General features: G+C 49.0%; 1 protein-coding gene across 1 annotated transcript in view; it reads left to right on the top strand.

Moving 5' to 3' along the window:
• AR (androgen receptor) overlaps nucleotides 1-15,162 on the top strand; it is a 237,756-nt gene that overhangs the window by 216,578 nt on the left and 6,016 nt on the right. Inside the window, exons 4-7 of the mRNA XM_036740384.1 lie at nucleotides 5,408-5,695; nucleotides 9,353-9,497; nucleotides 10,842-10,972; nucleotides 14,194-14,351. Of these exons, the coding sequence (XP_036596279.1) occupies nucleotides 5,408-5,695; nucleotides 9,353-9,497; nucleotides 10,842-10,972; nucleotides 14,194-14,351 (722 nt within the window). The remainder of the gene's footprint in view (nucleotides 1-5,407; nucleotides 5,696-9,352; nucleotides 9,498-10,841; nucleotides 10,973-14,193; nucleotides 14,352-15,162) is intronic.

The following is a 15,162-nucleotide window of genomic DNA, read 5'->3' as shown; positions in this document are numbered from 1 at the left end:
GTTTCAGCAGGAGGAAAGGTCACTAGAAGTTGGGGGCACACAGGAGCAGGCTTCGTGTCACCTTGGCAGCAGCGTGAAGGATAGACTTGAAAGAACAAAGCCAAAATGCAGGTTGTCACAGTAGTAGAGGTGAGAGGTGACAAAGATGGAGGACTTGGGAGTACAGAGAAAGGATTGGATGCTAGAGATATTCATAGGGGTAGAAATGGTGAGATTTGACCACTGATAAATAAGTGGAGTGAGGAAGAGGAAGGAGTCAAGGACGAGCCAGTTCACCAACCCAAAAGTAAGGGGCCCCATACTAATGGACACAGCATCACCGGGTCAGGGGTGTTGTAGTTACAGTTGAGATCAAGAAGATAGCCCAATAGGGGGTGTTGTTTGAAGGATTTCCTGTCATTAGTAGGGAGGGCCTGCTGGGATATGGGACACCCAGATCCAGAAGCTAGGCAGCCTCACTCAGGAGAATCAGATGGTCCAGGGAGATTCCACCAGTAGGAGGTGAAAGAAAGTCTGGGTAGATGATTGCACTGTTCGAGAAATTGAAGAATAGTCATTAGGGAGAAGCTCAAAAGATAAGTACCCAGTAAGCGCTTAGGTGCTGGGAGTACAAAAACAAACATGGAAATAATCCCTGCTCTCAGGGAGCTGCTAGTCAAGCAAGATCTCAAGCAGAGAGGCCTTTGATGCCAGGGAAGATCAGCAGTGGGCAGTGGAATTAGGTCTGGATGGCTCCCTGGATTGCCCAAGTCAGTATGAGTGGGCACAGTGATAGGGTAATGACTGATTTGGACTTTAGGCACTAAAAGATGCAAAGCTTCCAGAAATAGGGCGATTGTTTCTCTGTTCTCTGCCCTGATTGGGCTGCAGCTAGAGGGCTGGATTTGCAGTTCTGGGCATCCCATTTTAGGAAGGACCAGTGCCCTAAGCTGTAAAGAATCCAGAGGAGAAGGGCAGCCAGGATGTTGAAGGGCCTTGAGTCTATGCCTCATAAAGATCTGGTAGGGGAATTAACAATGTCAACCTTGAGGACTAAAGGCTTTGTGGGAATATGGTAGCTGGGTTTGAGTACTTAAAGGGCCCTCATATGGAAAAAGGATTAACCATGATCTACTTGGTCCCAAGGGGCTGAACCAGGAGCAGTGGGGAGAAGGTGAAACAGGGCAAATTTAGGCTTGAAGTCAGAGTATCTTGAGAGATGGTGGGCCCCCTATACTGCTAGCCTTCAAGTAAAGACCATGTGTCAGATATGGTAGAAAGGGGGCTTTTGTTTAGATGTGACTTGGTCTCAGTGGCCCAGGGGGTCCCTTCCAACTCGGACTTTGGAATTCTGGGCAAGCAAGATGAAGTGTATGGAGATGAGCATTGGGCAAGATGCAGAAATGGAACAACCATCAGTGAATATTAGATACCTACTGCATACAAATATTGTGCTTGGTGCTGGAGGAGGCAAGAGTTTAGAGGAGTGTAAATTCCATATGAAAACCCCATGTAGCATGATGATGAGCTGACCTTGAAGCCAGAGAGCCCTGGGTTCTAGTCCTACCTCTGACATATACTGAGCAAGTCACTTAAGCTTTTACTGCCCAGGCGCCTTGGGAAGACGAATGTGCAGAGTAGGTGCCAATCGACATTGAGTTTGTTAACTGCAATAAATGGCAATAAGTAATGAAATCATAGGTCTAGTCCTATTGTTATCGCCACTGTAGTAGTAGTAGTGGTAGTGGTAGTAGTGGTAATGGTAGTGGTAGCGATAGTAGTAGTGGTGGTGGTGGTGGTAGTAGGAGGAGGAGTAGCGGTAGTACAGGAGGTTGTAGTGGTGGTAGTAGTAGGAGGAGTAGAGGTAGTAGTAGTAGTAGAGAAGGTGGTAGTAGTGGTGGTAATAGTAGGACCTGGGTTCAAGTCCTACGTGTAAGGGCAGCACCCAGCCCCAGGTACTAGGTCCTAGAGAATTCCAGGTCTAGAGCTTAGAAAAGCCCTTCAGGGCTGTGGAGGCCATTTTACATTTGAGGTAATGGAGGGATAAAGGGATTTGCCCAGGGACACAGATCCAGCATGTTGGAGGCCAGACCTGAACCCAGGTCTTTATGTTTTCCAGGCCAGTGTCCTTTCTAGAATGCCACACTGCCTGTCACAGTAATGGAGGTAAGGATCCGAAAGCAAGATCGTGGCTGGGCATAGGAGAGGGTTTGGGTGTGCATAATACTTCCATCTGTTCCCCAACATCTCGTACTATGTGGCAGGCACTGTGCCAAGAGCTGGGGACAGGCTAGAAGCCAGTTGCTACCCAGCAGGCTCACAGGAGGACCACCAACAAAGCTAGCTTCTCTGAAGGTCCAACTATGCCTGACTGGCCACATAGGCCCTCTCTTCCCAGCCTAGAAAAAGCACGAGTCAAAGACTGTAAGTCAGGGTTCAGTGGTCCCGTTGGGAAGGGATTCCCTGGGCAGGGGTCCAATCCAGGCCTTCCATCCCCAGGCTTCTAGGCAAGTTTGCATTTCAGGCCCCAGGAGTCTGTACGGTGCCAGGTAACCAGCCTCACAGCTCCATGTAGCATGGCACCTGAGAGAACCATCAGGGAAGAACAGCAGGTCTGGTCTGACAAGGGAGGATGTATCACCCTCAGCCCTCGAAACCAGGCCACAGAATGACAGGTGGCAAATAGGCCCAGCCCTCCCTGGACTAAGCCAGACTGTTGAGCCCATAGAAGTGGTGGGGCAGCTAGGCCCCAGTGTAGGATAGGCTACTAGGAGACACAGTGTACCTGGAATCAGGAAGAGCTGAGTTCAAATCCTATCTCATACCTTCTAACTGTGTGGCCCTGGCCAAGTCACTTCACTGCTCTCTGCCTCAATTTCCCCAGCTGCAAAATGTTAATAACACCTCCCTCCACGGGTTGTTATGAGGATCAAATGAGATAATATATTTATGACACTTTGAAACCTTAAGGTACTGTATAAATATTAGGTATTACTGTTATTAATGTAATCTGGAGGGGCTGTTGAGTCTTACTTCAGTATCTTAACACTTCCCCCTTCCCTCACCCCAACCCTGCACCTCAAGGACAGGTACTTCCTATCCACAGGCTGCTAGACCTAGAGAAGATAAGGCCTCAAAGACTGTGCCCCCTAACACCCTCCTGTTACTGTAGGGGAAACTGAGTCCAGAGGTCTGAAGGAACTGCTCTGAGATCACTCCTGGGATCCTAGGCCTAGAGCTATCAGGGCCCTCAGAGACCATGGAGTCCAACCCCCTCCTGTTACTAAGGGAGAAACTGAGGCCTAGGGTGCTGAAGGGGCTGCCTAGACCTAGAGCTATCAGGGTCCTCAGAGACCATGGAGTCCAAGCCCCTCCTGTTAATGAGGGGGAGAGCTTTAGGCACCTAGATTCATGGATGATAGGGCCCTCAAAGACCAGGTAGTGTACAGAAGGGGAAATTGAGGCCCAAGGAGAAGTGCTTGCCTAAGGTCACACCTAGAATCCTAAAGCAAGAGTTAGAAGGGATGTTAGAGGCTCTTTAGTACTCACTTTACAGGAAACTGAGGTCCTGTCTCTCAACCCTACTATTCAGCCCCATTTCCGGTGCTTCCCCTCCACCGTTGCTCACAGCAGCCACTCAGGACAAGGATCTTCTCCACCTGGAACATACTCTGAGCCCCTTAAAGACAGGAGCCAGTGCCTTCTATCTCCTCCATTGCATATGTGTTCTGCATACAGTTGGTGCTTGATCAGTGTGTGAATGCATTCTCAAGTTATACTATGACCCTTAAAGGAGCATTCAAGGCCCTCTCCAGGTGAGTCCAAAGCTACTTTGCTCACTTCCTTTCCTCCAGTCATATGAATGCACCTTTCTCTGAGGTCCCCCTATTCCCCACTCTGGCTGCTGCCATCTGGCCTCCCTGGCCTCCACTCCATTCTCACCACTTCCCACTGCCACCACCCCAACTTTGTCCCCATTTGGACTTTGTTCTACCACTCCAACAACTCCTCCAACTTTTTTTTAATTTAATAGTATTTTGTTTTTTCCAATTACATGTAAAGACAATTTTCAACATTCATTTTCAGAAAGATTTTGAGTTGCAAATTTTTCCCTCCCTCCCTCCTCTCCCATCTCCCCAAGATTGCAAGCAATCCTATATAGGTTATACATGTGCAGTCATATAAAACATATTTCTACATTAGTCATGTTGTGAAAGGAGAAACAGAATAAAGGGGGAAAAGCCACCCAAAAAAGTGAAAATAATATGCTTCAGTCTGCATTCAGACTCTGTAGTTTCTTCTCTGGATGTGGATAGCATTTTCCATCTTGAGTCTTTTGGAATTGTCTTGGATCATTGTATTGCTTCAAAGAGCCAAGTCTATAAAAGTTGATCACAGGACAATGTTACTGTACTGTGCATGATGTTCTCCTGGTTCTGCTCACTTCACTCAGCATCAGTTCATGTAAGTCTTTCTAGGTTTTTCTGAAATCCTCCTGCTCATCCTTTCTTATAGCCCATTCTTATAGCATAATAGAATTCCATTACATTCATATACCACAACTTGTTCAGTCCTTCCCCAACTGATGGGCATCCCCTCAATTTCCAGTTCTTGGCCACAACAAAAAGAGCTGCTATAAATATTTTTGTACACATGGGACCTTTTCCCTTTTTTATGCTCTCTTTGGGATACAGACCTAGTAATGGTACTGCTAGATGAAAGGGTATGCACGGTTTGATTGTCCTTTGGGCCTAGTTCCAAATTGCTCTCCAGAATGGTTGGATCTGTTCACAACTCCACCAACAATGCACTAATGTCCCAATTTTCCCACATCTTCTCCAACATTTATCATTTTCCTTTTCTGTCATATTAGCCAATCTGATAAGTATGAGGTGATACCTCAGAGTTGTTTTAATCTGCATTTCTCTAGTTAGTAGTGATTTAGAACTTCTCCATCTTTAAAGACCACCCAGACATCCCAGCTTCCACAACTGACTGGGAGGACCATTCACTTGGTGATTAACTAAGGTCATGAAGAATATCTAGCACTGGGTTGGAATTTTATTGATCTCTCCACTTGTTGAACTTTGCCTGGGTTTAGGTCATGCTTGTGTGTAAGGGCACAGCTAGTAAGTGTCAAGTGTTGAAGGCTGGATTTGAACTCTGGTCCTGCTGACTCCAGGGCTCTATCCACTGCACCACCTAGCTGCCCTAGGAGCTGACATTCTTGGCCATGGTTCCCCAACTAGGAAGTGGCAAAGCCAGGCCTCGAACACAGGTTTTCTGACACCAGGTCAGATGAGTACTGGCTGAAATTTGGCTTTGAGCAATGAGCCCCTGCCAAACCTGGAGACTCTTTACAGGTCCCACTGCCAGCTGTTTGGGGCTCTGAGTGATAATGCCATGCTTGCCTTTTCCTCCCCCACAGCCCGGAAGCTAAAGAAACTTGGGAACCTGAAGTTGCAGGAGGAAGGCGAGGCCTCCAGTTCCACCAGCCCCAATGAGGATCAGGGGCAGAAGCTCACAGTTTCCCACATTGAAGGCTATGAGTGCCAACCCATTTTCCTGAATGTCCTGGAGGCCATCGAGCCAGGCGTGGTTTGTGCTGGCCATGACAACAACCAACCTGACTCCTTCGCTGCTCTGCTGTCCAGCCTGAACGAGCTGGGCGAGAGGCAGCTGGTGCACGTGGTCAAGTGGGCCAAGGCCCTGCCTGGTAAGGGGAATGGGAAGACAACCAGGCAGGGCAGCAGGGGGGGTATCAGGACCCTTCCCCCAGACAACACCATAGGGGAGATCTTTGGAGCTGGGAGGGGACTGAGAACAGGGAATGTCAGAGGTGGAAGGGCCCTTAGAACAGGGAAGGTCAGAGCTGGGAGGGGCCTTAGAACAGGGAAGGTCAGAGCTGGGAGGGGCCTTAGCACAAGGAATGTCAGAGCTGGGAGGGGCCTTAGAACAGGGAAGGTCAGAGCCAAGAAGGTCCTTAGATCATAAAACATGGAATGTCATACCTGGAAGAAACATTAGAGATTATCTAGGCCACCCCTCTCAAGTTGTACCCAGACTATCAAATTAATAGAAGACGGAACATACACAATATCAAGTAAAAATGATAGGAAAATGAATCTAACACACTCTATGAACATGCATCATTGTTCTTGTATGTAAATCCCACAAGGATTTGTGGGGAGTTCTCTCATGCACAGAGCAGGTCCCACCTCTAGGCTGCTAGCTCCCTGTCAGTCTCAGAGAGGTTCAGCTGTTTGCCCAAAGCCACACAGGGAGTCCATGTCGGCAGTAAGGTTTGCTCCCCGCCCCACCAAGGTCCTGGGCCAGATCCATTGCTCTGCTAGGCAGCCTTAGGAGTTACCTTACACATGGTAATTAGCCCTAAATGGTATGCAGTTCTCATAAATGACTAATTAGAAATCCTTTCACAGAACTGAGCCAAGTTAATTTGGCTCCATATAAACAGCATTAGCATTCACAGTTGTCCCAGATCTCATGTACAGTGCAATTCCACAAGCATCTCCACATGCACTCATACATACCTCGAACCTCACATGTGCATGTGCAGTACACACAGGAATGCACACATGCTGGCAGCACTCATGTGATCCTGCTCCTCCAAGATCCAGCTCTTTCACACTCCAGCCTTTCTGAGCCCAAAGATAATGCCCAATGTTGAGGTTTAGGGGTGCTGGGACCCCAAAATAGCAACACATGGGTCCTGCCCGAATGGCTTATTAGAACACTGACAGAAGGTGGGCATGATTCTAAAAATCCACCATATTGGCTAGACTCTTAAGGAATCTGAGCATTTTCACGGAGGCAAGATGGATCTTTTATACAGAAGACTGTGGGAACTGAGAAGAGGTCTAGATGGAATTAAGGGCGTGGCAGTTGAGGGTGGGGCCAGGTGCAGACAATGAAAGAGCAGTTAATTAACTGGGAAGGGCTGGTTATCTCAGGTGAATGCCAGGGGCCTGAACCATGTGGAAAAGTCCAGGGGCTTTTCCTTTTTGGGGCCCAAAGATAGGGTTGTTTCCTTTTGGGGGTTCAGATCACATCCCCATCACCCAGGAATGCATATTCTCAAAGGATTGATAGCTCATCCATTCCATGATCCACGAGTGAGAATCACTTGATGTTGTAGTGAGAGTGATACATTTAGAGTCCAAGGCCCTGGGTTCAAATCTAGTCTCTTCTACTTACTAGCTGTGTGACCTTGGACAAGTCACTTGGTGAAGTGACATCCTTGGTTTCCTCTTTTGTAAAATAGCAAGGTTGGAGTCAGCAGCCTCAGAGGTCCCCTCCATTTGTAGAGCTAGAGCTTGGGCTCTGTCAGACCTTATATAAGTCACTTCCCCTCTTGGGCCTCCATTTCCTGATGTATAACATGAGGGAGTTGGACTTGGTGGCCACTAAGGTCCTTTCTAGCTTTCTAGATCTAAAGTCCTTTCCTGAATAAGGAGCTAAGTAAACCAGCGGGTTCCCCCGGGGAACAGACAGTGCCCTGGGGGCAAAGGTAAGAATTGGCCCCAAGTGGCCTTAGCTCCAGACCAGGCCTCTGTTCCCGGGACATTCTAGGAACACAGTAGAGTATTCCAAGGCACTCTTGTCTCCAACTCCATTCTCCACCCCTAGGTTGTGATGCAGCTGTTTCTTAGCCGTGACTCCATCAGGTCCTGGAGTTCAAAAGCTCCCCCTAAACTGTGGGTAAAGAAACCAGAGGGGCCAATTTCTGTCCCCCTTAGCTCCTTTTCCCTCAGTTTCCCCATCTCTCCCCCTTCCTAGAGAGAAGCATCCAGAGCAGATGCTGCTGCTTTCCCAGTAGCCACATCATAATGCATCGATAGCTTCCTTTCTCTTGGCTGAAATGACATGTGAGGCCTGAAAATCCTGATCCGTTCCCTCCCTTCTTTGGGGAGCTACTCCACCCACCAGATTGACAGTAATCCAAAGGTCCTTGTTCTTCTCTCCACCTGGGAGGCAGATGCCTCGTACCCTCCTTTTACAGCCTCACCTCCATCCAAAAGCCACATATTCGGCTCCTGCCATGGTCCAGGACTGGGCTTGGTGCTGTTGGTATCACAGGAATATGAGATGGCCCCTGCCCATTAGGAGCTGAGGATCTGGGGAGGAACTGGGGAGAGGAAAGAGCCATCATACAGTGAACGGCTCTATCCACATTCTAGCTTCGAATTGAAAAGACATGGAATGACGAGATGGCTAACAAGGGCCCTTAGAACAGGGAATGGCAAAGCTGAGAGGGCTCTTAGAACATAGAATAGCTGAGTTGGGATGGGTATTGAAACAAGGAATGTCAGAGCTGGGAGGGGCCTTAGAACCCAGAATGGCAGAGCTGGGAGGGGGCCTTAGAACCCAGAATGGCAGACCTGGGAGGGGGCCTTAGAATATGGAATGTCAGAGCTGGGACGGGTTTTAGAACCCAGAATGGCAGAGCTGGGAGGGCCCTTAGAACAGAGAAGGTCAGGGTTGGGAGGGCCCTTAGAACCCAGAATGGCAGACCTGGGAGGGGGCCTTAGAACAGGGAAGGTCAGAGCTGGGAAGGGCCTTAGAACACAGAATGGCAGAGCTGGGAAGAATCTTAGAACACAGAATGTCAGATCCAGGAGGGGCCTTAGAACATGGAATGTCAGAGCTGGGAGAGGCCTTAGAATATGGAATGTCAGAGCTGGGAGGAGTCTTAGAACCCAGAATGGCAGACCTGGGAGGGGGCCTTAGAACCCAGAATGGCAGACCTGGGAGGGGGCCTTAGAACCCAGAATGGCAGACCTGGGAGGGGGCCTTAGAACCCAGAATGGCAGACCTGGGAGGGGGCCTTAGAACCCAGAATGACAGAGCTGGGAGGGCCCTTAGAACACAGAATGTCAGAGCTGGGAGGGGCCTTAGAACAGAGAATGTCAGAGTTGGGAGGGGCCTTAGAACACAGAATGTTAGCTCTGGGAGGGACTTCAGAGGCCATGGAATCAAATCCAATTCCTTATTTTAGAGATGAGGAAACTGAGACCCAGAGACATGAAGGGGCTCGCCCAGAGTCCCACACTTAGCATCCCAGGTAGTATTTGAACCTTGACTTTTCCTGACCCTCTTCCAAGTTCAGTGCTCCAAAAACCTCCAGAAGACCTAGGTTCAAGTCTTGGCACTGTAGCTTCTTGCTAGCTCTGTGACCTGGGACACATGGCTTCCCTTCACTGGGCCTCAGTTTCCTCTTTTGTAAAAGAAGGGGTTTGGAATCATTGGCCTCTGAGGTCCTTTCTGAGCTCTCAAGCTTGGATCTTCCTGTCCTACATTCCTTTCCAAGACTCAACTCTAGGGACTCTAACCCCCATTCCTGACTTCTTCCCAGGTTTCCGGAACCTGCATGTGGATGACCAGATGGCTGTTATTCAGTACTCCTGGATGGGACTTATGGTGTTTGCCATGGGCTGGAGATCTTTCACCAATGTCAATTCCAGGATGCTCTACTTTGCTCCTGACCTAGTGTTCAATGAGTAAGTGTCCTGGAGACAAGGGCTCTCTTCCTCTTCTTCCTTTTCTTCCTTCTGCTGTGGGCTGCCTCTGAATGTCTTGTATATGGATTTGGAGCCTAGCTCCCTCTCTTCCACTCTCTAGGCTTCAGTTTTCTCTTCTGCAAGGTAATGAGAGGCTGGGATTAGAAGCCCTCAAAGAGCCCTTGGAGTTCCAGATCCTAAGTGCTGGGTGAAGGAGTGACCCTGAGATGAGAGTGGCTGCTTATGTTACCTCACACCCCTCCCTACCAAAGTCTGAGAGGTCAGGACAGTAGATGGATGGATGTGCTTGGGGAGAGCCCCCACCCAGCTATCCATACTGAGTCCCAGAGCCAGAACAGGGCCCCACCTTAAGAGGCTTCAGAGCAAACCTTCAGCAAGGTGTGACATGGCATGGAAGAACAGGGGGAGTAAGCCCCTCCAAGCAGCTCCCTCCACCAGCAACCAGGCCACCATCATTTGTGGTCAAATTCAGCCCTAACTCCCAACAGGCTTCACCCGAGGCTTTCTGGGCCTGCCCTCTCTCATTTCTCTGTGGCATTTAAAGTTACTTAGAAAGTCACATTCTGGATTGGAGTAGTGGGAAGGGTCAGTTAAATTTGGGGTTTGGTGCTTCTGTCTCCCACAGGCAATTTAATACTCTCCCTAGGATTGTTCTTTAAGCCTCCCTACAGTGAGTAGCATCTTGCAGGGACCCCAAAGTTGGGGGCTTTCACGTGTCTGCCTTTGAGTTCTTTTTCCATTGTCAGTATTCCCTAGTTCCTGTGGGTAGGCCTGCAGGCACTTCCTGGGGTTTCTGGGAATGGCCTTATCCTGTGCTACCCAAAGCCTGCACAGACTAGAGGTTCTGGAGATGGTTTGTGAAAGACTAAAAATGGATTTCAGAGGGGCACAGTGGACTGCCCTTGTGAGCTCTTTCAAGAATCTGCCATCTTTCTGGTACGGTGAGGGGACATTTGGGCACCAAGGCAGGGCGACACATTAAATTTTCTCATTTTGAGCAGAAGGAGATCAGATGTCCAAAGGCTCTAGCAATTACGATCATAGGAGCTAGGCCTAGGCTGGGCCTAGGAGCCTATGTGGTCTTCCCTTTGGCTTCATTTGATTCTACTTCCTCTCCCCCTCCCAGGAAACAGGAAGGGGCCCTGGAAATTCTCTCTTTTCCACCAGCAGAGAAAAGAATATCAAGTAGGATTCGGAAGGTCCCGCCTCTGACTTGCTCTAATGGAATCCCCTTTAGTTGGGGGGGGTGGGGGTGGCAATGGGCTTTGTACCCATGAGCCTCTGCGGCATGTCTCACATTCTGATTCTCTCTGCCTCTCCCAGATACCGGATGCACAAGTCAAGGATGTACAGCCAGTGTGTCCGGATGAGACATCTCTCCCAGGAGTTTGGCTGGCTCCAGATCACCCCACAGGAGTTTCTGTGCATGAAGGCCCTGCTGCTCTTCAGCATTAGTGAGTACCCCTCTCGGTCCTCACCCCCCACCCCTGCATGGTCCCCTTTTTAACGTGGACCTCAGAGGGAGTTTCATTTTCTATCAAGAGCAAGCGAAAGAACAGGTGGTCCTGAAGCACCCATTTGTTACGAGCTTCCGAAGCCTCGTAACTATGCTCAGGGTTCCCCCCAAGCCCCAGGCCTCTGCCTAAGCAAAGGACCTGATCTCGCGGACAATGGGGCAGGAGCCGAGAAGATGGTGAGTGACTCCGTTTATTATTTCAGCAAGCAGCACATTTATACCTTTAGTGACATAGGTACACTCTTTGGTTACGTGGGTGAAAGACAGGTGAAAACTCAATACACCTGGGTCCTAGGACCGCCCCGACTCTGCCTACTCTCCTCCCCTTCTCTTCCCACGCTACCCGAAGCTCCCTGCGGGCAGGCAGTCCAGGTAAAGAACCGGAAGTTCCACATGCTCTGCCAGAGAGCCGGAAGTTCCACGTGGTCTGGCAGGTCCGGGCACAGGCAAAGACTGGGAATTGCCAGGGAGGCAACAAAGGCGAGACCCCTCCTCCTGGCTCCACCCACATCCCAAAGCCCCGAGTCTATCTCAGCAGGCCCCCAGGCCTGGAGGTCCGAGGAGGACAGGCCTCAGCTCTAACGCGGCCCGCAACACCTGTTCAACCACCATTTTGGTCCATGTCACAGGATGAATCCATTTCACCAAGGTCAGAGCTAAATGAAAGACTTAGATACCTCAAAGGGGAGTGTGGTGCTGTGGTAAGAGCTCTGAACTCAGAGTCATGGGAGTCAAAGCCCAGCTCTGACACTATCTTTATGACAATGCACAAGCCACTTAGCCACTATGTGCCTCAGTTTCTTCCTCTGTAAAATTAAGTGTTTGGTCTAGCTGACCTCTGATGTCCCTTCTAGTTCTAGGCCTAGGATTCTATGTGACCTTGGCCAAGTCCCTTCCCCTCCTTGGGCCTCAGTTTCCCCCTCTGTAAAACAAAGGGACTGGGCTCAATAACCTCTGATGTCCCTTCCAGCTCTAGATCTGGGATCCTATGTGTGACCTTGGGCAAGTCCTTTTCCCTCCCTGGGCCTCAGTTTCCTCCTCTGTAAAATAAAGGAGTTGGACTAGAGGGCCTCTGAGGCCCCTTCCCCTACCCCCATCTACTTCCATCTGCCCTCACCATATATCACTGATGCTTATATCAACGATGGTGATGAGAGTGACAGTAATAACTGACATTAATAGAATGCCTTCAGTTTTACCAAGTGCCCTGAGAGGTAGCCAGAGCAGGTGTGATCATCCCCATTTGACAGATGGAGAAGCTGAGACTCAGAGAACAGAAATGTGACTTGCTCAAGATTATACAGCAAGTAAATCACAGAAGCAGGATTGGAAGCCAGGTCTTCCGGCTCGGGGCCCAAAATCCTTCGCACTGTCAAAAAAGAAAGAGGCAGGGTGGTCGGAGCCTGCCAACAAAAGGCCAGTGAGCTCCATTTTGATTCCTGGCAAAATTCTAGAGCAGGGGTGGGGAACCTGCAGCCTCAAGCCTACATGTGGCCCTCTAGGTCCTCAAGTGTAGCCCTTTGACTGAATCCAAACTTCCCAGTACAAATCCCCTCTAGGTCCTCAAGGGCAGCCCTTTGACTGAATCCCAACTTCACAGATCAAATCCCCTCTAGGCCCTCAAGTGCGGCCCTTTGACTGAATCCCAACTTTACAGAACAAATCCCCTTCATAAAAGGATTTGTTCCATAAAACTTGGACTCAGTCAAAAGGCCTCACCCAAGGATCTAGAAGGCTACTTCTGACCTCAAGGCCACAGGTTCCCCATCCCTGATCTAGAGCATATTATTAAATTGATGGCTACTGACCATCTAGGAAGGGGAGCCATGGTCAAGAGTGGGCCCTGCCAGACCCACCTCATTTCCTTATTTAACTGGTTTATCAAGTAAGAGGATCAGCTCTTTACCTAAATTTGGGGAAAATATTTGACCAAGTCTCTCCTGCTCCTTTTGTGAGAAAAAAAAAAGCTGGAGAGATGTGGGTTCCAGAGTAGCACAGTTGGGTGGGTTCCAAACTAGTTGAATGGCCAGATTCGAAGAATGGTCATGTCAACTTGGCAGGTCTAGGGTGGGGAACCCCAGGGATCTCTGACTTATCCTTGGGTTAACATTTTCATCAGTGGCTTGGATAGAAGCACAGGTGGTGCCTTTGAAGATTTGCATTTGTATTTCCATTTGGAGATGAGGCAAAGCCAGAAGGGATGGCTGACATAATAAATGAAAGCCAAGATGCAAAAAAGATATGGGCATTGGGCCAGTCCAATAAGATGGGCTGTGATAGGATTAAATAGGCAGTGTCACACACTGATTACACAAATCAACTTCAGAAGTGTGAGATTGTGGAGGTGTGGCTAGATACCATCTCACCTGATTACCTTTGATAGTATCTCATTAAGATATGGGGGCGTAGTGGTGTCAAACTCAAATAGAAACCTGGGCCACTAAACCTTACAGCAACCTATTGACTCAGAAAACCACATGTAATCAATCAGTAAACATTGATTAAGTGCCTACAATGTGCCAGGCACTGCACTAAGCACTGGGGATACAAAAAGAGGCAAAAGACAGTTCCTGCCCTCAAGGAGCTTACAGTCTAACAGGGAGGCAACATGCCAACAAATATCTACAAAGCAAGCTCTATACAGGATAAATAAATAATTAAGAGACAGAAGGCACTAGAATTAAGAGGGCTTGGGGGAAGGCTTCCTGTAGTAGATGGGATTTTAGGTAGCACTTAAAGGAAGCCAGGGAGTAGAGGAGGAAGAGCATTCCAGACTGAGGAACAGTCAGGGAAAATTCCAAGAGCCCAGAAATGCAACATCTTGCTTGAGGAAAGGCAGGGAATTGGACTCCCACAATTACTTACTGGAATTGGACTAGCTAGCCTCTGAGGCCCGTGCAAGCCCTAAATCCGGGATCCAGTGAATTTTAGAAAATGGTGACAGATACACTGGGATCCAACTGTCACCTCCAGAAAGCAAACCAAGTTCCCATCAAGCTTTTAAATAATAAGAAACAGAATCTTTGGTTTCCCAGCAACAGCAAGTCCTCCCAGCCAACCCCTCCCCCCCAGTTACCTTAATTACATTGCTGGGTCCACACTCCTGTAATGGTCCCTTGGGCTTTCTCCTCTCACCACTTTGAATTCCTCCTGAATCAGTTCCAGTGGATGGACTGAAGAATCAGAAATTTTTTGACGAACTTCGAATGAACTACATTAAAGAGCTCGATCGGATAATTGCCTGCAAGAGAAAAAATCCAACCTCTTGCTCACGACGCTTTTACCAACTCACCAAACTCCTGGATTCCGTGCAGCCTGTAAGTTGTCCGATCTAGTTGGAGGGGGAGGAAGAGGAGGGAGAGAATGAAAGGAAGAGGGAGGGGGAAAGAGACAAGGTGATAGTGGGGGAGATGGTCGGGGGAGATGGGAGGGACAGAGAGAGGGAGGCAGAAAGGGAGAGAGAGATACAGGAAGAGAAAGAGGGAGGGATGGAGAGAGACAGAAAGAAAGATACAGAGATGAGACAGAGGAAGAGAAGGAGATAGAGAGAGGCAGAAATGCCAAGTCAGATGAAGGGATGGAGAGTGAGAGAAGGACAAAGCAACACAAATTAAGAGAGTTGGAAGGCGAGAGAGACAGAGAGAGAGAGAGAGAGAGAGAGAGAGAGAGAGAGAAAGAGAGAAACTGTCAGTGAGGGATACAGAAAAGGAGCTAGAGACAGGGAAGGAGATGTTTTGGCCAAATTGTCAAAACAGAAATACATGCAGACCAGGGCATCCTAGTTGGGCATCAGGAACAGAGTTTGGGATTCAGGCAGATATTTGCAAACAGCTGAATTATCCAGACTACTCAGATTTGGATTTCCTCCCTTGCTCAAGACTCCTAAATATTGACTAAGGCAGGATACAGGATGACACCTGGTAGAAGTTGGGGGAGGGGGGCACTGGTCCTAGAACTGAGGACCTTCCAAAGGCACAAGGGATTCCTGTAGAGTCTTTGGAAGTTCAGGGGAAAGTCATCTACACCTATTAACCCTTAGACCCTGAGAGAAAGGGAACTGAGGACTGAGATGCTTCAAGTACACCAAGTAACAAGGGCCCAGAGGGACAAGAGTCCAGCCCTCCCCTG

Source organism: Trichosurus vulpecula (genome assembly GCF_011100635.1).
Source record: "Trichosurus vulpecula isolate mTriVul1 chromosome X unlocalized genomic scaffold, mTriVul1.pri SUPER_X_unloc_1, whole genome shotgun sequence".
Lineage (NCBI taxonomy): Eukaryota > Metazoa > Chordata > Mammalia > Diprotodontia > Phalangeridae > Trichosurus > Trichosurus vulpecula.
This window is presented reverse-complemented; position numbering and strand designations above follow the sequence as displayed.